The sequence below is a fragment of the Furipterus horrens genome, unplaced genomic scaffold, assembly GCF_987537825.1.
Source record: "Furipterus horrens unplaced genomic scaffold, mFurHor1.1.pri manual_scaffold_4, whole genome shotgun sequence".
NCBI classification, from domain to species: Eukaryota; Metazoa; Chordata; class Mammalia; order Chiroptera; family Furipteridae; genus Furipterus; species Furipterus horrens.
In genome coordinates this window covers 89,935,525-89,951,106 of record NW_028327174.1, presented here as the reverse complement: position 1 = coordinate 89,951,106, position 15,582 = coordinate 89,935,525, and the positions used below count along the sequence as shown (strand labels likewise).

The window sequence follows — 15,582 nt, the reverse complement described above, 5'->3', positions numbered from 1 at the left end:
GAAACAGTGAAACAAAGGAAAGACTTAGGGTGGAGGATGTAACAGGATACAGCCTAGGAAGCTACTTTGGCTCCTTAGAAAAGTGATAGGAAAGGAGCGAGCTAAGGCAAGGCTTCCTTGGTCACCTGGAAGCCGGAGGAAAAGGCGGCCCTGAGGACAGGATCAAGGGATAAGCCTAGGTCGAGCTTCTGCTGCCCACTGTTCACCTGGCTGCAAGTTTCCTTGGTACCCTTAAGATTTAGGAGAACATAAAAGGTTTATGCCCAAGAAGGGGCACCACTATTTCTTGAGAGGGAGAGAGAGCAAGACACTCCCTTGGCAAATAAAACACTGTACCTTGGGGGAGAGAGGCAGCAGGCTTACGATAGGTCAATATTTCAAACATATTTGTTCCCTGGTCTTGGTTTAGAGGTAGAAAAAACTAGGGACTTGTGTAGTGGGTACATTACAGTGATAGGGGTTTCCTAAAAGGCCCCTTCAGGTCTTAGGGATTATTAACCCCAGACACCTCCACGAGGCCCCCACTCACAGAGGGATACCCAAGAACTTGGACCGGAGGGACGATGTGCCTCTTCGGTCTTCAGAGCCTAGGAAAACCCAAGCACTCATTTTAGGTCCTATGCTTGTTTCTGCCTCCAAGCACAAGCCCAGCATGTCTTAATATCCCTCCTCCACAGCACTGCTGTGTCTCCTTTAACCCCAAAGGTGTAATAGGCAATACAACATTGTTAGTGAGACCATCCATACTCACTGTGCTCCAGGCAACTGGAGACCAAGGGTGGATGGAATCCAAGTCACAGCACCAAAAGATGTTACCGGGTGGCCCTAGTCAGGGGACTCCTGCCTCAGTTCTTTTCTTGCTTGCGAGAGATGAATTCAAGCGAGGGACAACACATATAGTGGACATGAGATAACAAGTTTATTTAAGAAATATATAGAGAAAATAAGCTATTAGTAGGTTTGTTAGTAAGTTTGTTCTACACACTTGAGTACCTGGCTATAAGTGGGCACTCGGGGGTTATATTCCTTAGTCAGTTTATAGGTTCCCCTTCCTTCTCCCACTTCTAAACCTACAATGGCTTTCTTTCTCAGCTCTTTTGAGTAAAGGCTCTTTTGTCTTAGTTAATGGAATTGCTGCAGCAGTTAGTGAAATTGCTACAGAGGCTCCTTTTCCCAGGACACAGAGTCTCAAGGACTCCCCTCCTCCTGCACTATCTCTGCTTGTGATGTTCGTAATACTCCGCAATCTTACCAGACTGGGCTCAGGGCTGCTGAATCAATGGGTGAGGCATGCCTTCCTCCTTCTCCCTGCCTTAGTTTACTACCTATCCTGCCTACACACCACCTCTCATACCATCGGATGTGCTATCCTCAAGGAATGCACACTAGGGAAGTGAAAACCCAACTGTGATGTCAGAGAAACCCCACCCAGCCCAAAACCACAAAGAAGCAAGAGCTTTGTTTCATCGTTGAGTAAATCTTCATTCTGCGCCTGTCATCTCAGGGTCATGCATTGTACATATTTTAGCTGTGACATCCCATGGGCAGAATCCATTTGGGCTGGAGGTTATTTGGTGCAAGGAAGATGAAGTTGCTCAAGCCAACTTCTTTGAGCAACTGGCAACTAGAGAAACAGGCTTGGTGGTAAGAGATTTGAGCTCCTGGGTTTATTTCCCACAGAACCCCCTCTTACTAGTTTTGAAACCTTGGACGATACGCAAGCTCTGCGAACCTTCGTTTACTCATCTGTGAAATGGTGGTGATAACAGTACCTTCCTTGATTAAAGAAAGTAATGTGTGTGCAGCATTAGGCTGGCTCATGAAAAATGCTAATAAGTAGCAGCTATTGCTATTTTAATAGTTACATATATTATTATTTGCTATTTTTTATCATCATCACTAGTATTATCATGCCATTAATTAGCTCCTAAGTGGCCAGTGCTGGGTCAGGTCACCAGCTGGGTCTTTGTACCTCTCACTTGAGATACAGGAGCCAACCCAGGTTGGAAAACAGTCTGTGCTGGCTGACTGCTGCACACCTGTGTGTGCCTGTAGGTCAGTTTTGAATCATAGTGAGTAAGGCAGAAAAGCCACAGTTTGATACTTGAGACCCATCCTAGGTGGTATTTGCCTGATGAGTTCTTTGCTGTTCTGTTTTTAATGGAGGAGGAGAGGCTTGGAAGAAATGCTGCCTCTGACAGTGCCGACAGACATGGGGTAGGAGCCCCATAGTGAGGTAGGCAATTTGAGAGTCATGTTCTGGAAAGCGGCTGCCCCAGTGCTGTGGATGAGTGCTGCTGCTCCGCCCGGCCTGCCCAGTGCTCTGACCTACGTTTGCCAGGCCCTGTGGTACAAACTCCCACTGACAACTCCATTGCCTGAACACACCAGCCTTTGCATTTAATGGTTCTGGGGTGAAGTAGGGGGGTGCTTTTGTTTCTCAAAAATGAAATGGAAGGAACTGGAAACAAACAAACAAACAAAAGAGGACGAGCCTTGACTGGTGTGGATCACTGGGTTAGGCATTGTCCCGTGGACTGAAAGGTCACCAGTTTGATTCCAAGTCAGGGCACATGCCTCAGTTATGGGCCAGGTCCCCCACTGGGTGCATGCAAGAGGCAACCAATCAATGTTTCTCTCATGCATTGATGTTTCTCTCCCTCTCTTTCTCCCTCCTTTCCCCTCTCTCTAAATTAAATAAATAAATTTTTTTTAATAAAATGGGACAAGAAACCTGCCAAGGGTTGTCTGCCATGATAAAGAAATGAGTCAAGCCAAGCGCTGCATACATTACAGTGTGATTATATAGAATTACATAATTTACAATACCAGCAACAACAGCCATCCACCTTCACCTGTAACAAGTGCGGCAGGGATTGTCACTCCCGAGTCGGACTGCACAGCCATTCTCGGCGGTGCAGATAGACTCTCAAGAAGCTATGCCATCGTCTCTCGAGACGGATGGCTTCCAACGACGACGACGACCTCCTCATACTGGGTGGAAAGGCCATTTCTCTTCTGAGAAGAGTTCATCAGAAGACCCTGGGTTCTAATCTTACAGAAATGGTGTCATTGGGCAGAGAACATTGACGATCAGTCATTGCTGGAGTTGCCAGGGCGGGGTGAGCCAGGGAAGGGGTGCAGTGGCTCCTCAGACATGAACTCACTCCGCCTGCACACAGGGGCCTGCCCTGAGGCTGGTGTGTGCCAGGGGCCAGGAGCACGATCTAAACAAGGGTTCTAAATTGAGGGGACAGGTGGTCCAAAAAGGGAGAACAGACTCAGCTAACCTCAGGGACCTGTGCCCAGCTCTGAGGCCCAGGGAGGCCGAGTGGAGGCTAGAGGCAACCCTGGAATGACAGGGAGCTGGCTGGTGAAGCCAGGGAGAGCTGGGGTGTGAAACGGGGATGGGGGCAGCAAGAACCAAGGCTAGGAGACAGGCAAGGTTGATGTGGGTGGTCACACTGCGGGGAATGCGTGCCTCAGCTTGATGTCCGTGGCGTTTTACACAGGGGCCGACTCACCGCGCTCCCCAGGCTGCAGCGTCCACAGTGGACTGAAATGGACTTCGTGTGTCATTACTTGCAGGACCAGGTGGACACACTGACCTTCCAGAGCCAGTCTCTGCGGGACCGAGCCAGACGCTTTGAGGAAGCTTTGAGGAAAAACACTGAAGAGCAGCTGGAGGTAGTCGAGCTCCCAGGCTCCGGCACCTGCGGGGCCTCACCAGGGGTCTCTGGAACCCCACCCCAGGAAGACACGTGGCTTCCTCAGCAGTCTCCCCAGGGACAGGGCCTCTGTGCTAATCCATTGCCGAAGTGAGAGCTGGTCAGGGCCTCCCTGGGATTGCAAACATGTTCCCGTCAGCACTCCCGACACAGGGTGGCTGTGGGTTTCTCCATCTAAATGTGAATCCTGCCCCATTGCACCCCACTCTCCAGCCGCTGTCCCTGAGCGCCTGTGACAAGCTCGGCCTGGAACTCGTGCCCTGGCCGAGACCACCTGTGCACCTGTCCTCTCCCAGCTTCCGTGACGCACTGACTCCCGGGTTAGCAGGCAGAGGGCTTTCTCCCAAAAGCTGGCAAAATTCCTTCTCTCTTCTGTAGGGTTGCCACGTAAAACACATCACACTAGTTAAATCTGACTTACGGAGAAGTGGATTCTTTTAGTACAAGTACATGCCTGTTGATACTTATATTTTTTAAAAAAAGTTGTTCATCTGAAATTCAGACAACATAATTTCATATGTATACGGTTACACCTGGCAACCTCACTCTAACCTTTCTTTTCCTGAAGTGCCTTTTCTGCTCTTTAACCCACTTTGCTCATTTCCTGTACTGGGGTGGGGCCCTCCATGGGCACAAGTGGGATGTGGAAATCCCTACCCATCTGCTGAATCAAGTGGTCTGTGTGACCGTCAGGAGCCAACGTTGAAGTTACTCCTTTTACTCCACGAGTTTGCTTTTGGGGATGGGCGTGTGGTTTCCAGCCATTCCAGCATCCAGACTCTTTAGGGGTGAAAGCTTTCTCTCTTCTTTTCCCCAGGGAGTGGGATTTTTAGTACTTACCAGGGAAGATGTGTGAGCTAATGTTGTCTCTCTCTCTGGGCTGCTTGTTAAAGAAGGCTAGCTTCAGTGGAATCCATGACCTTGGTGAGCAGTGGCCTTTGCTGAGACCCTGTAACTAGCTTGTTGCTCTCTGCCACTGTAGGTCGCACTGGCTCCCTATCAACACTTGGAAGAGGACATGAAGAGTCTGAAGCAGGTCTTAGAGATGAAGAATCAGCAAATACACCAGCAGGAAAAGAAAATCATTGAGCTGGAAAAGTTGGTGAGTCCATGTGTTTCCTGGAAAGAGCCCCATAACCCACTGCCATCACTGATGTCCACAGTGATGCCTTTCAGGACGTGGGCCCTTCCCCTTAGTGCAAGGTCCCATCTTAGGAAGCCAGGAGTTCCAGTGAGGACTCTCAGAGGTGACTCCATTTTGTACAACTGGAGCCCTCTGGATTGCCTGCCTCCGTCCCTGACCCATCACGCCCTCACTCCCCCCTGGGGGGGATGTGTGATGAGGCAGCATAGATGAGCATCACCAGCGAGTGCCAGACATCCCGCAGAGCACTTTCGGTGCATTTGTTCACTAACTCTGACAGCAGTGCCGTGAAGGAGGTGCCACCAGGAACCTCCTTTTACAGGTTGGCAGTGGAGGCCTGGGGACAGGGCATCTCACCCAGAGCCAATCAGTGGCCAAGCCGAGGTGGGAGCCCCCACCCAGCATTTTCTCGACACTCTGCCTCACCTTTCAGCCTGGATCCCACAGAACCAGCAAAGGGTGCCCCTTTGGTGGAACAGAGCACCCCAAAGTTCACTCCCCTACCTGCAGGCACAAGGGCCATGCCAGGGCTGGAGGTGAAGATAGTTGTCCAAAGTTAGTAGCAGAGAAGCCTGTTTCCAAGGTGATACCATCCTGATGTGGAATTTGGCCCAAGGCTCTCAGACAGTGTCTTACAGGTTTTTCTCCTTTTTTTTTTTTTTTATTGTTACATGTAAAACAAACTTTTAATAACATAAAAGGAAAATGTGTGAATTATAGGAGATGATAAGATAAATGAAAATAAGAAAATTAAAATATATTTCTACTGCTGTTAACAATTTCCAGAACTTTTTCTCTGTACACGTGTGCATACCCCAGACACCCCTTACACACATACAAGTATTTTGTGTTCCATTTCCTTTCAGTTAGGAACTCATTAACTTAGCATCTCAGTAATTTTTTTAATCCTCACTCTAGGATATGTACACTGATTTTAGAGATAGAGGAAGGAAGAATGAGAAAGAGAGAGAGAGAGAAACATTGATGTGAGAGAGAAACATCAGTTGGTTGCCTCCTGTATGAACCATCTCAATAACTGATCATCTGGTCTAACTTTTAAAGTTCTCCATTTGTCTCAGAAATGTCCTTAAAGCTGGTTTACGCAAACCAGGAGCTGATGGAGCACCATGAGTTGCATTCAGTTGTCTAGTCCCTTTCTGCAGACATGTCTTGCTGCTCTGGTGCTTATCAGTTAGGAGAGGGCAGAGCTGGGTGTGAGTGTCTGCTACCGGCATCCTGGCTAACGTTGGCTGCCTGGCAGCATTCAGCAGCCCGAGCTTCCCAAAAAGACCACACCTGAGACCAGTGCAAGGCTCATGGACAAAGCCCTGCCTTCCTGGCCCTGCTTGTAGTCAGGCCAACATGGGGACCGCAACCCTTCTCCTCCAGGCTAGGCCATCCGCATCTAGTTGTTTGATCACCCACAAGCCTTGGGTTTGGTGTGGCTGTTTTTAGCTAGGCTCCAGGCATTCTGTAGGCATGCATGACTTATTCCAGAAACTCTTCCCAGCAAAAAAAAAAAAAAAAAAAAGCCTATTTAATTGCTTTCTACTTCTGGAAGTAAAGAGGAGGGCTGGGGTGAAGGTGCCTTGCTGCAGAGCAGGGACAGAGGCCAGTCCTTTGGCTCTGATTCCTCACCCTTATCCCTGGAGAGGTAAGTTTTCTTTGAAGATTAACTACTCTAATAGTGAATTTGTCACATTCTTTTCAAAAAATAATTTATTTTTAACTTCCTCTGAGAATGGAACTGTACTTCAGCCAGATCTCGGGCCCTGCGGGACCCTCTGACAGAGAGAATGGCATAAATTATAGGGCACTAACAGCCTGGATGATGTGACTTTCTGATAGTGTGCCAAGCTGGTCTTGTGCTTTGTGTTCCTGCTGCCCAGAACCTTGAAGTAAAAATGTGTGCACATTATATTTCCATCTCTCCACGAATTTAGAATGTCATAGGGTGCATGCCTGCCCAGCCAGGGAGGGTGATACAGCACAGGTTACCCCTTGGGAAGGACCATGGGACCCATCAGCCAAACTAGGTCCTGGTGCTGATCATGGCTTATCTCTGACAGTGGCAAGGGCTTGGGGGCACTTCCTATAAAAAATACATCCCACACAGGATTCCAGTATATACATAGGCACACGTGAAATAACACTGTTTATCTAAAATATGTATAACAATACTTACTTTTACTATGTGTAGTACATGCTGGTATTCTCTTTTGCTTTATTTTGATTGGGTTTTTTTTTAATGCTGGCCACACCCCTCTAACCTGATTTTACAACCCACCAATGCACTGCGCACTGTAGTTTGCAGAAACAACTCTTCTTGATAATCTTCCAAAGGCAATGGTCTCCTTCCTGTCAGATGGCCCTACTGAGGGCCTCTGTTAACACTGCACCCTTTACAGGCAGAAAAGAACATTCTCCTGGAGGAGAAGATCCAAGTACTCCAGCAGCAGAATGAAGATCTCAAAGCAAGGATTGACCAGAATACTGTGGTCACAAGGTAGGCGGACCTGAGTGTCTAAACTTACAAATCATGTGTCACCCACAAAGTGGCTTTGCTCTTGAGCTTGAGGACTCTGCATTTGTCCCAACATCCAATTTACCTCATTCCTCTGAGCTGTGCCACTTCCCTGACAATCCAAAAACATGTGGCAGGAGCCCCTGACACTGCTTGTTGCTGAATGGCTTTGTTCTTGAAGAATATCTTGGAGAGGGGTGTCAGCTGGGTGATACCAAGCAAAAGAGAACCACCATGTGAGCGCCCCTGTGTTCTATTAGCTCAGCAGTGCAGACCCATGTCTTCCTGGGGTGCTGAGCTGTTGTCCTGGGCCTGGGCCAGCCTGGCCCAGGCAATGAAGGGCTAGCCCTATGCAAAGGACAGCAAGGATGGAACGAGTCAGAGAGAAGTCGTGTGGCCAAATGCAGCTGTTTCTGAGTATCATTGTTTTCATCTTGGTCCCCTGCACTGAGGTCCCCCAACTTTCAAGGAAGGATGTGGGGATACCTCCTTCTGCTGTCAGTCAGTGGTAAAACAGGGTTTGGAGCTTCAAGAGCCAGCTAGAGGTTATGTATTTCCATGAGGGCTGAGTCGTCTCTGGGATACCCGTGCCAGGCCCCAGGTTGGATGCCGCCAATTCAAAGAAGCAACCTCTGGCCCTTGTCTTTTAGGGCTGACAGCCTCCATGCCTGTGCCATCATTACTGTCAACATCACTATCCCCAGGCTTCCTGGGCAGCCCTCCTGCGCCAGCTCCCTCTCTCCTCCCCTCTTCTCCCCTGGCTTCTGCTCTGCCTACTGCACAGCAGCACTTCCCAGATGAGAGCAGAGGAATGCAAGCAGATCCACTGTTGGCAGGGAGGCTCTGGGAAGGGATGCGTTGGCAGGACAAGTGGCAATCATGATTCAGCCAAGGTTCTGGGTGACAGTGGCCCAGCTGATCCCCATTGTTCCCGCAGGTGTCAGTCATATCCTCCTTTTACCCTGCGTCCTTGGCCTGGCAAATCTCAAGCTCAGGCCTTCTGGCATGAAGGCTGCTTGATGGTGTCTTCTTCTCCCCATGCAGACAGCTGTCAGAGGAAAACGCTAATCTCCAGGAGTATGTGGAGAAAGAGACCCAGGAGAAGAAGAGGTTGAGCCGGACCAATGAAGAGCTGCTCTGGAAGCTCCAAACTGGGGACCCAACCAGCCCAATTAAACTCTCCCCCACATCCCCTGTTTACCGCAGCTCCTCCTCCGGGCCCCCATCACCTGCCAGAGTCAGCACAACGCCCAGATGATGCCACCATGCAGCCCTCCAGAGCTGTGCCTCCTCGTGCACCCTACGCTTCCACCTGAAGGGAGTCTTGACCGGCACGCATGCTCAGTAGCTGCAGAGCGGCACCCTCACGGAGTGCCTCCTGATCCTGGTGTGAGACTGTCCTGGTATTGACACTTAGGAAAGTGTTCACAGTAGCGTCTGATGTACAAATGTTTGACCATAGTTAGAGCCAAAAGAAAGAAATGCCAATTGTTCTTGAATGATGAATTTCACTGCAGAATTTCAGGTTAGTGACAAATAGCTCAGTTTGAAATCTACACTGAATAATCATTGTGTACTGCACCAATGTGTATATATATTTAGATGTACGTATTTGCACATGCAGTGGTCCTGAATTTCATTTTTTATAACAATGAAATGCTGACATATTTTGGTGAAGGTCAGCAGTTTTCTAACTTGTGCCTAAGAATAATTGGGAAATGAAAATGCGTTTCTATCTAGCTTCCCAAGAATATTTCTACCCAAAATAGCAAAGGGAAAAAAAAAAAAAGATACAGAGAAGAAGCGCCTTTTGACCTGCCACCAAGTGGTACTGTATTTAACACAAACACCAGCGACTTGTGAACGGTAACTGCCTTTGGAACAATCACAATCAGCTTCTCAGTCAACATGATGTGAAGTCACTATTATTCCATTCGCAGGTTTTAATTATTAATGCTCCTGTCATGAGTGGATAAGGGAGAGCAATGGGAAACCCTGCGGGGTTTAACAGCTTTCCAGACATTACTCATAACAGTGAATCATCTATAGTCTTGTAAACACAAGTTTTGCCTTTTTTCCCAAATGGAATTTTGGAATCTGTCATCCAGCTGTGGTACTCTTGGGAAAACATGGAAGAGCATGCCCTTCTGGAGTGAGAGTGAGGATGACCTTGGAGTTGACAAAGACCATTTGCCCTCTGGTCTCAAGAAAGACTGACAGGGCCTGTGCTTTGACTGAGCACAGAGTAGGGAAGCTCTGGCATTCTATGTGATTTGCTCCAATCTGATGCTCCAAATGGTCCACCCACCAATATGACCCTCAGCCTCCCATTTAATAGCCTCGTCCCCTTCAGTTTGGTTCAATAATTCAGTCCCATTACTGTACCTTGAGATGGCTCAGGGGTTCTAGCAGGGGCTTCCAGAGAGCCAATTCTCCTGTCCTGGGAGACCAGTTCCACACTGTGCTGGACCATCACATGACCTCCCAGGAACCCAGGTATATTTTCTGCAGGATCATCGAGCAGTGCCACAGCTGGCCATGGTCCAGTCTTAGACCCAGGAGGTTCTTCCACAGAGAGGAGCCCACTGAAGCAGCTAGCCAGCAGTCACTGGCTACTGGACTGGCATCTGTCTCTGAAAAGATAGAATTAGAATGTGAATGGCATTCCTGTAGTACTGTGGAAGGTTAGGAGCATGACACCCCGAAAGAGAAGTAGTTTTAACAGCTGATATGGTGATGATAACGATGCCTTTGTTTCCTGTTTGTGACAGAGACCCTGCACTTTCCTCCCTGAGGCCTCCGGAAATTGGCCTGAGTGCAGGGCTGTCTTTGAGCATGACCAAAGCAAGTAGACTCATGCAGGGACATCTGTGATGGGGAAGAGACCGTGCCCGAAAGGAAAGGGTTGGCTTAACCGGAGGCCCTCCTGCTTGGCTGGCGTGAAGACAGACCTGGCCTGTGTTCCCTGCATGAGTCAAGACTGGGCTTCCTGGCCTCAAGTCCATCTCGTTTCTAGGAAACATCAAAGGCTCTTACCATCCTCGGGGCATGCACAGTAGATAGCCATCAAATAAACATTTCTTTTTGCCTTTTGTTCTCTGCATGCTGCTGTGATATTGAGTTGGGCATTCCATTAGAGTAGATCACGCCACATTGACAAAGTACCCAGTTACGTCTTCTTTTAGTGGCACCACCTGCAAACATGGGTTCAGTGGTAGCTCAGCTCTCCAAATTAGGAACTGCGTCCATAGGGGCACCTGCTAAATGCAGTTATATAGCAATACAGATTTCAGTCTTCTGTTAGGATGTGCTACAGTGTGTTAGCCTAGTGTGGTCAAAGGTGTAGCGAAGTTGGCACTGAGTAATCCCTCACCAGGTGGACTGGAACTCTGCCGTGACCAGCTCTCACCTTGGGCACTTGAACTTATTCCTAGATTGCCATGGCTTCATCTGTTTGTCATGGACACCCATCACGTCTGGCTCTTATCCTGGAACATGAGAGGTGGCAGCTGTTGTGCCGTTTTGCCACTCTACCTGCACGCCTTTAGGACTTGGACCCCTCTCGACATGGAAGTCCTGTCATCCACCTCCCAGGCTGGAGCTGTTTCCACATACAGATGCTGCAGCCCCCCACCTGCCTCAGACAAACCCACCAAACCTCACCAACCTTTTCTTGGCATTTGAGAGCTGAGTCAGTGCTCTTCCCCACCTGTAGTCCCCAAAGCTGGGGCAGGATTCTGGTTGGGTGTCAGAATGGGAGAAGGCTGGTCGGCTGACACATTGGGTGTGATTGTTTGAATGGGATCACACATTTCTTACCCGGCCCCCACACTTTCTATGTTGCATTTTTGTGTTTGAAGCATATTAAAATTAATTTAAAGGAGCTTCTGTGACATGAATTTCATGTAACTTAGCCTGGCTGGCTCCAGCTTCAGGAAATTTAGGCTGGAACCTGAGGCAGGGCAGCCAGGGAGGTGTTTGGCAGGCTTGGTTTATTTCTGTGTTTGCCAGAGTCAGCCATGAGTCTCCAGAACCCCTGGCCCTGACTCAGCAGGTCCGAGGTCCCCACACCCATATTTGCAGCCTGGGATCCTCAGCATCCAGTCCTGACTTTGGGGAGCTCAGTGACTACTCTGCTCGGCTGTCTTCAGTAGGTTGGGTGGGCTGGAGTCCATGGGAAAAAGGACACAAAAGATTGAAAACAATCCTTTCACCATCGAGTTATAATTCAGACCTAGATGAGGGTCTGTTTCTACCCCCGACGAAAGCTTGATGTGTCCTAAGTCTTGCCTCATGGGAGGCAAGAGAGGAGCCCGGGTGTGGTGGCCTTGGTCACAGCAGTTCCTTACCATGCTTGGACAACCTGTCAGGTTTTCTCACACCAACAGGACAACACAGGACCCTGGACAGCTCTACGGTTCTTACCACAAGACTCCTCATGCAGGCAGCACACTTGTTCAAACTGAAAGCACTTGCTCCACCCATCCTGGCCTCAAGCTGGGTTGTAGCCAGTTTGGCCAGCCTGCCCTAGCTGGGTCACAAGGAAGATCCATAGCTGTCCAGTTCCCTGTGGTGGTTTTGCTGGGCATACAGGGGTGGCAGTGACTTTAGGGAGACTGCAGTAAGTCTGTCCTGCTGAACAACCGCTGAACAAATCACCTCAAGTCACTTCCAGACCTGCAAGGACCACGGAATCCCCTCTGAGACACCCATGCTTCCAGATTACTGATGGCGCCTACTTATTTATTAATGATTCACTTGTCAACTTGTCCCAGCCTGTTAGTGTTTTTCAGGGTGCCTTGTGCCTTCCACTTTTATAATAACCTTCCGTTTCCTTTCCCCTACACATGAGGTCTCAGCTTCACTGAACAGAGGAGCAGATGGGAGACTCAACCTCTGGCATGTGTAACAAACAGCATTAGAGCCACTTCCTCCTCTTTGCAGAGAACCGTCTGCTCCCACAGCTGATTGGCAGCAGGCAGAGGAGACTTCTGAAGTCAACCACTCCATCACCTCCTCTATGCCAAGGAGCCTTGCACAGCCCACTCTCCCTGGATGGGGGACTTGGGTCATCTCAGCAGGAAGGAGTGATGCTCAGGTAGAAACCCAGAAGTGGGTACCTCAGAGATACTGCGGGTTCAGTTCCAGACCACAATAAAGCAAATATTGCAGTAAAGCAAGTTGTGATCTTTTAACTGGTGGAAGGTCTTACCTTCAATTTGTTAAAAAACACACACACACACAAAAACAAAAAGACGACATCTGTAAGACACAATCAATCAAAGCACATGGAAACGAGGTGTGCCTGCACTTCTCACAGCCAGTTTGCACAGCCAGTGCTACCTTAGACCACAGGCATCAAGCCAGATCTCCGGGACTGCGTCCTGTTAGCAAGAGTCACAGTTCTGCTCACTAGAGAGTTTGGGTTAAATGCTTAAATACACACACACAAAAAAAACACTCCAAAAGGCTGGTATTCTGTCCTAGTTGGTAAGACAAGGGGAAATAAATCACTGAAGTTTGCTTCTCTTAAACCTCTTTTTAAAAAAATTGAATTTGTTGGTATGACATTGGTTCACAAAACCATACAGGTTTCAAGTGTACAACTCAACATCATCAGCACACCACACTGCCTTATGAGCCCATCACCCCAATAAAGTCTCTTTCTGCCCCATCCTCCCCACCTTTGTCCCTTTCCACCCACACCCCTCCCCTTTCTTTCTGGCTATCACCACACTGCATCTGTATCTGTGTGTTATGGAGGTCTGTCCAGAAAGTATCCAGCCATGTACTATGAAAAACAGAGATGTTTATTGAAGAAGATACAAGAAACATTGTACACAGGACAATGGTGCCTCAGTCCCCTTTAAAGTAGGCACCTTGGCACCTCACACAGTTCTCCCAATAACCATCAGCTTCCCCGTTGTATTTTCTTGAATCCCATCGATGGCCTGAAATCTCTTCCTTTTCAAAGGTGATTTTAGTTTGGGGAAAAGTCAGAAGTCACAGGGCACCAAATCTGGGCTGTAGGGGGGCTGACTCATTTGCTGCTTTGCTCACTCAGTCATTTTGAATGTGACAGCCACACAGTTCATGTGCTCACTCACTGGTGTCTACCACCCCCACTGATTACATTGTTTTAAGGCGTAAACATTTTTTAAATTATGTATTTATTTTTAGAGAGAGGAGAAAGGAGTGGGAAAGAGGGAGAGCAACATCTATGTGAGAAAGAAACATCAATCGCTTGCCCCTTGAATGCCCTTCCCCACCACCACCCCAGGAACTGAACCTGTGGCCCAGACATGTGCCCTGACTGGGAAGCAGCTGGCTACCTTTCGCTTATTGAGGCGACACCAACCGAGCCACACAGGTCAGGGCAGGAGTAAAATTTTAAAGCATCCAGGGGAAAGTATACCCTGCCCAGCTTCTCCCGTCCCCAACTCAGCCAGATTCCCCTAGGATTAGGTGCTGACCATGCTGAGCAGCAAGCTGATAGGGCTCCCCTCATTAGCAAAGAACTGCCTGTTTTGGTCCCTGAGCCTTTTCTCACAGTGCCTTTTTTTGCACTGTATATCGATAGGTTGGTGGACAGGTTTGATATGCTCAAATGAATCTGTTACCTTCGAAGAGGGATCCCCAGTAGGTCTTCCGACCCTGCCCAGCTCTGGAGGCTGAGCCAAGCTGGGCTGGAATGGTGGGTTTGCAAGGTGGCAGCAGTTCCCCTCTGTTGCCTGGTGAAGAGCCTACATGGGATTCCTCATTAATGCAAATGCCAAGGTGTTGGCGCAGTCCTGGGTTTACCACAAGTGTATTATGACCAAACTGTGCTAGGAGAAGGTGCTCCATGTGGCCCCCCCCCCCCGCACCCCCTCAGGCCTGCAGACTGGATCGTTTCTGGGGCTCACGGCGTCTTTCCTAAGAAAGGGTTGAAACCCTGCCAAGTAACTCGGCCGGCTGCCTTCTTGTCACCAGGTGGCAGTGTGGCGCTGTGGAATCAGGCTCTGCTTCCCGCGTGGCCCAGGCTGGTACTTAGTGGGCGGCGTGCGCACCCCCTGCCCCAGTCCTGGGCTCTCTGGAACAGTCTGATGCCGGCGGCTTTTGAAAGTCAGTGGCCGGGCTCACTGGCGACCTCTAACCGAGAAGTCGCCCTGGAGGAGCCGGCTGGGGGACACAATGAACCCCTTTCTGCCCGTGTCCCCAGACACTGCACACCCTGGGAGCGTGTTGGGGACACTCACACTTTCAGGGTCTGTGGTCTAGTTTACCATTTTGGTGGATGACCAGGTCGACACTACTCTTCCCCAGGACAAGCCCGCAACGCCATTCCCAGGAGCAGCTCCCTGCCCTTCTCTGGTGCCCTGGGTGTCCCCTCCAGCACTGTCTTTAGCTGAGAGTACACAGAGGTTAGGCCTTTTCAGGAAACAGATCTTTCCCCTCGATCACTGAATCTTCATGTCAGTGTCTGAGAGCTAAGGCCTATCTGACTGAATTTGCCTCTTGCAAGAAAATGTTCCTTTCCCTAGGGGGGATGGGGACAGAAGATCAAGAACAGCTACAATCTTCCCTGAGCTGCAGACACCCATCCTCCCTAAGGAATGGTGGGTGGAGGGATGTTCTGGTGTGATGGGTTCTACTGCACCCCACCCAAGTCCTTCAGCAAATGAGACCTTCCGGGCCCCAACCCAAGCCAAGTCAGCAAAGTGGGAGGTGGGAGACAGCAGCAGAGGATCCTAAATGAGGGCTCAAGGGATTCCTTGGTTGTGAGTTTTCCAGTTAATTTGTTAGAATAAGGATTTCCACCAATTAGCTGAAGAGGGAATACAGCACATGCCTTTGGGGAGGCAGGAAGACCCTAAAGAAGCCAAGAGTGGGATTGGGGACTTTCCATGGGGCACTGTCACTTCTGGGGAGCTGGCCAAGAGCTGCAAGAATTCTTGAGATGAACACTACACAATGAAGCCACAGAAAGAATTTATTAGAATTTGCAGGAAGCGTGAGATTATGTACCACAAAATAGTTTGGTTGTACAACATAAAGTATGGTAGGAAGCTGTTGATGTACAGTGTTGTCAGCAAAAATGGGATACAGAGCAGTTTCACATTTTTTAAAGACGATGGATAACATCTATGCTTTTCCTTAAAATAAAATAAGAACAGGAGGGAATAGCAGAGGCCAACTTGATTTGC

At 49.1% G+C, this 15,582-nt stretch overlaps 1 protein-coding gene across 2 annotated transcripts in view; it reads left to right on the top strand.

The window, feature by feature from the left end:
- The window catches only part of MTUS2 (microtubule associated scaffold protein 2), a 447,573-nt gene extending 436,294 nt beyond the window's left edge, over positions 1–11,279 (top strand). For both annotated transcript variants that reach the window (XM_090273746.1, XM_090273749.1), the window contains 4 exons: positions 3,589–3,687; positions 4,711–4,830; positions 7,281–7,378; positions 8,441–11,279. In XM_090273746.1, coding sequence (XP_090129872.1) covers positions 3,589–3,687; positions 4,711–4,830; positions 7,281–7,378; positions 8,441–8,654 — 531 coding nt within the window. In that variant the 3' untranslated portion in view covers positions 8,655–11,279. The remainder of the gene's footprint in view (positions 1–3,588; positions 3,688–4,710; positions 4,831–7,280; positions 7,379–8,440) is intronic.
- The last annotated feature ends 4,303 nt before the right edge of the window (positions 11,280–15,582 follow it).